Genomic DNA, 5,560 nt, shown 5'->3' with positions numbered 1-5,560 from the left:
AAAAAAAGAAAGGAGGACTAAAATAAAGACAGTAGGCACAGAAAACTTTCAAAGGCCTCTAACTGCGTATATAATGCAACATGCGATAGCAATGATCTTCTCATCACTTGATGGATGTCATCCATGATAATCAAAAAAAGAGCTCTCAGCACTGAACAGCAACAAGAATGCTCTGACACCGCTCTGTCTCCATGAAGAGGTCCCGAGGATGCAAATACCAGATCAGTACAGTAAGATGCCCTCCCCTAGGGCTCTGACAACGCTGCCAGATGCAACAGCTTATCTTGAAGGCGTCTGGAATAAAAACCTAGAGTTTTTAAATGTGTAGCTAGTAGCACCTAACCAAATCCTTCTAGTGGAAGATATCCTCCGCTCACTGAGTATATAGCCCTTAACCCCCCCACCACTAACAACATGACATCCCCTTCTACCTCGAGTAACTGCTCATCATAATATTCCCATATCCCACCCCTCCTCCTCCCTATCCAACCCCAGGAAACGCAGGAAACTTCCACCATACAAGGAGAGTCATGTCTTGAGTGGATGGCCTGTTAATTGGATATGATACTGTGATTAAAGGCGGGCTCCCCGTACAACCAAACATCATCTGCTATTCAGGGCACAGCCAGCTTCCAGCTCTGCAAGCACTTTTCCACAGGGTTAGGGTTTCACACCCAGAATGAAACGCCATCCCACAGCCACAATCCACTCTGGGCCCAACCTTCTTTATCAGCAATACAGAGGCCTACCTTTAGTTTACAGTATGAAAACTGTCAATCCCCATATTTGCTTGAACTCACAAGTGCATGCTTGAAGACCAACTACACGTTGTTTTAGAAATGACGTTTCAGAATGGACTATTTTCAGATATTGCTTAAAAGGGCTGGCTTTGTTCCCTTCTGGAAATGTGCAAAAGAAGACGTAATGTTGTTACTTTGAGAGTGGGACCAGAGAGACCAGAATTTGTTTAGGTTGATGAGCAAAAACATTGTCTGACAGGGAATACCAAGACCTACTGTTACATGCAGGTACCTTAAACCTGCTGCACTTACAATCACAAGACAAATGTTGCCTTTCAATAGTGACATGTACCTGAAAACTTTCTTATAGCTACGTTTACCCCGTCAATTAAATGTTTGCAGCTTCAAGGCCATCACTGTCCACTCCAGATTTCGATTGGCTTTTGGGGGCCTCAGAACCCTGCAAGTTCAAGATTCTAAATCTGTAGTCCTGTGATCACCCGGGGGTGTGTCTTAAGTGACCCGTTTAAAGTGTGTCTGAACTCTCATTTGAGGTTTAATCTTTCTGTAGGGGTGCACACGGATTGACCACTCCTTTGGGATTTATTTCTGTGGGTATTTGGGGGAAAGCTCATTCGCAACCATGGTAAGACCAATCATTTGAACACACAATTACATGAATAAAAGCATAGTAAACAGCGGGTTTGTATAGGGTTACATTTACAAGTTACATTTGGATGGGCAATTAAGATGATTAATTAGCCTAATTTGGAAATCATTTTTTGGACCATCATTTTGACACTGTATTGTCTCTTGCAGTCATGTTTACTATTTCATAAAGTGTAAGGTATAAAACGATCAAAACAGCAGTCATTTCCTTAGACCATGATTATCAGGATCTCATCTTGATGAATACAAATCACCAACTTGTTTAATTAACCAAATAATATTGAGTGTTTATAGCAGTATTTCTGGAGCATGACTTTATGGAAGTTATGCATGTTCCGCAGGCTAGATAGGCTATGGGTTTAAGGGTGCTTGTTGAGTAGAGTATCAGACTGTCACACAACCTAAAAGGTCCGAGAGCAAGGCTGTCCGGGTGCGGATTGTGTTAAGGCGACAAATTCCTTCGGGAATGTATATCCGTATGGCCATATACAGGGGGGTAATGTGTTGAGCCTTAAATAGCATGGCACATTTGTCAGTATGCCTATAGGCTAAGGCTAACCCTTTTGTGGGGATACCTTTGTGAATGTCAATACGACAAAAATACACTCATCTGATAACATCACTGTTGCCCCACCCAAAAAATATAGATATAATTGACCATTTGAGAAATTGTCACTAATACTATGTATGACCTGACAAATGTGGCGCTGTTTTTCCTCTAGACTGATGCACAACAGGAGGCCCGCTCATTCTTGAGCGAGGAGATGCTTAACGGTGAGTAGGTTAATCGCAAAACCATGTTAATTAATAACTGTCAGGTCTAATGAATACAATAATTAGTGTTCCGATACGTATCATCATTCCAGAATTCAAGGCTGCCTTCGACATGTTCGACACCGACGGTGGCGGCGATATCAGTACCAAGGAGTTGGGTCAGGTCATGAGGATGTTGGGCCAGAACCCGACAAGAGAGGAGTTGGATGAAATCATTGAGGAGGTCGATGAGGATGGTGAGCAACGGCTGAGTCTAAAATATACTATATATTAACCTACATTAATGTATGTAAGCTATATAGTTTAAATTGCACGTGTGAAGTTTGGCGCGTAATTAGGCTACTTTTGGGTAACTTATGCCCATGTTATGCTCAGGTGACCTGAGCATGATACATACCTCTTCATATTGTTGTACTTACTTGTTATGTTCGAGCTTGATGCATAATCTATCGGACCTTTCACCTTAGGTAGCGGCACCATCGACTTCGAGGAGTTCTTGGTCATGATGGTGAGGCTCTTAAAGGAGGACCAGGCCGGAAAGTCTGAGGAAGAGTTGGCGGAATGTTTCCGTGTGTTCGACAAGTATGTCACCTGTTTTAGCGGTTACGTTTTACAGTTTACCTTGTGTATAATTACAGTCAGTGTTCATATGTCGACAGGTTGTTAAACTCCAATGTGTGTTGCTTACGCAGGAATGCCGACGGCTACATCGACAGAGAAGAGTTCGCCATCATCATTCGCAGCACAGGCGAGCAAATCTCAGAGGAGGAGATTGATGAGCTGCTGAAGGATGGAGACAAGAACGCTGATGGCATGCTGGACTTTGATGGTATGACAAAGCCACGATGCCTTTGATAATAATAATGGTGATGCTGATTGGACAATTAGCCAACATATTGACCAGCATTTTCATTTTTATTTATTTACTTTATTTCACCTTTATTTAACCAGGTAGGCTAGTTGAGAACAAGTTCGCATTTACAACTGCGACCTGGCCAAGATAAAGCAAAGCAGTTCGACACATACAACAACACGGAGTTACACATGGAATAAACAAAACATACAGTCAATAACACAATCGAAAAAAAGTATATATACAGTGTGTGCAAATGAGGTAAGATAAGGGATGTAAGGCAATAAAATAGGCCATAGTGGCCAGGTAATTACGATATAGCAATTAAACACTGGAGTGATAGATGTTCAGAAGATGAATGTGCAAGTAGAGATACTGGGGTGCAAAGGAGCAAAATAAATAAATAAATACAGTATGGGGATGAGGTAGTTGGACGGGCTATTTACAGGTGGGCTATGTACAGATGCAATGATCTGTGAGCTGCTCTGACATCTGGTGCTTGAAGTTAGATAATGTGTTAGATAATGAATGTTAGGCCTGTTATTGACCATGAATTACATCACCGTGATTTAAATTATAATTTTCACAATGGATTTGTCACTCTTTTTCAGAATTCCTCAAGATGATGGAAAATGTGCAGTAAAAGAGAGACTCAAGGACATTCCTCCTCCCTTTGACCCCCTGCTGACCTATCCTGATCCTCTTTTGACCCACTGCAATTCTCCCTCACTCTTCGCCCCTTACTGGTCCATTGCCTATGTTCGTCCACCTCGATTAAACTAAAGCTCTTCAACAGACAGGCACCTGGTGGGGTAACCAGGGCTTTTGAGCCCTTCTTGCGTGTGATTATGATGCCCCATTGACGCCAAGCTGCTGCTGTTCCCCCAAATCTAGAGGGAAAAGCCAGGATGTGAAATTCACTGCAACATCACATAATGGGTCAGTGGATCGCTTACCACCTTAACACCCTCAAGCTGGGAGTTCAGTCTAGATGTAGTCTAGATGGGCAGCTTGTGATAGCTGCTTAGACCAAGGCCAACTGTTGCCACTTCACTGTAATAACAAACTATTGTTTGAACCAAGATAATAAAGGAATAAACACATGCTTACCTGTAGTTGGTCTGACATAATTATGGTCTGTACGCTATTTTCTTGAATAATTTTTTTTTTTTAATTATATATATATTTTTTTCAATTTTTCTTTGACCCACACAGCCATAAGGCATAACAGATTAGACAGCAGTAAAGCTAGATCAGGCATATTTACTTATGGCAAAACACAAATTAAAAAACAAATATTATGAAATGATATGCCACCCGGAACCTCCTGCCAAATTTAAATTCTTCATCATTAAACAAACTGAACTTCAGGTAATCATATTAATCCCTATGAAAATAGATTACTGATACAGTGGGTTAAGGAACAAAGGACAAACATCAACATTTTCTCTACGTCAAATTCATCATTTCCAGCACAATCCCAACATCGGCACGTGAAAATGACTAGTTTCAATGTAAAGATAAAGATACAGTAAGTTTCCAATGACATCATCGGCCAATTAGTAGGCAATGCCTACTCAAAATTGGTTAAAAGCACACCGATAATGTCATTGTAAACGCTTATACTGCCTTCAGAAAGTATTCACATCCCTTGACTTTTTCCACGTGTTGTTGTGTTGCAACCTGAATTTAAAATTGACTAAATGTAGATTTTTTTTGTCACTGCCTACACACAGTACCCTATAATGTCAACGTGGAATTATGTTCTTAGAAATGTTTACAAATGAATTAAAAACGAAAAGCTTGAGTCAATAAGTATTCAAACCCTTTGTTAAGGCAAGCCTAAATAAGTTCAGGAGAAAAATGTGCTTAACAAGTCACATAAGTTGCATGGACTCAACTCTGTGTGTAATAATAGTGTTTAACATGATTTTTGAATGACTACATTTCTGTACCTCACACACACAATTATCTGTTTAGTAGTACATTTCAAACACATATTCAACCAAAGGACACCTACAGTTGAAGTCGGAAGTTTACATACACTTAGGTTGGAGTTATTAAAACTCATTTTTCAACCACTTCACAAATGTATTGTTAACAAACTATAGTTCTGGCAAGTCGGTTAGGACATCTGCTTTGTGCATGACACAAGTCATTTTTCCAACAATTGTTTACAGACAGATTATTTAACTTATAATTCACTGTATCACAATTCCAGTGGGTCAGAAGTTTACATACACTAAGTGTATGGAAAATTACAGAAAATGATGTCATGGCTTTAGAAGATTCTGATAGGCTAATTGACATCATTTGAGTCAATTGGAAGTGTACCTGTGGATGTATTTCAAGGCCGACCTTCAAACTCTGCCTCTTTGCTTGACATCATGGGAAAATCAAAAGAAATCAGCCAAGACCTCAGAAAAAAATTGTAAACCTCCACAAGTCTGGTTGATACTTACCTCTATGTATGCTATTCCATAGGTAAACAATAGTACGCAAGTATAAACACCATGGGACCACG

General features: G+C 40.3%; 1 protein-coding gene across 1 annotated transcript; it reads left to right on the top strand.

The window, feature by feature from the left end:
• Window positions 1-1,216: 1,216 nt before the first annotated feature.
• Window positions 1,217-4,145, top strand: LOC110532266 (troponin C, skeletal muscle). Its single transcript, XM_021616003.2, has 6 exons — window positions 1,217-1,386; window positions 2,132-2,183; window positions 2,276-2,419; window positions 2,651-2,765; window positions 2,876-3,012; window positions 3,648-4,145. The coding sequence occupies exons 1-6, from the start codon at window positions 1,384-1,386 to the stop codon at window positions 3,677-3,679; spliced, it is 483 nt and encodes a 160-aa protein (XP_021471678.1). The 5' UTR covers window positions 1,217-1,383; the 3' UTR covers window positions 3,680-4,145.
• The last annotated feature ends 1,415 nt before the right edge of the window (window positions 4,146-5,560 follow it).

The sequence above is a fragment of the Oncorhynchus mykiss genome, chromosome 9, assembly GCF_013265735.2.
Source record: "Oncorhynchus mykiss isolate Arlee chromosome 9, USDA_OmykA_1.1, whole genome shotgun sequence".
NCBI classification, from domain to species: Eukaryota; Metazoa; Chordata; class Actinopteri; order Salmoniformes; family Salmonidae; genus Oncorhynchus; species Oncorhynchus mykiss.
Note: the sequence above shows the minus strand (reverse complement) of the source record. Positions and strands in the feature narration are given on the sequence as shown.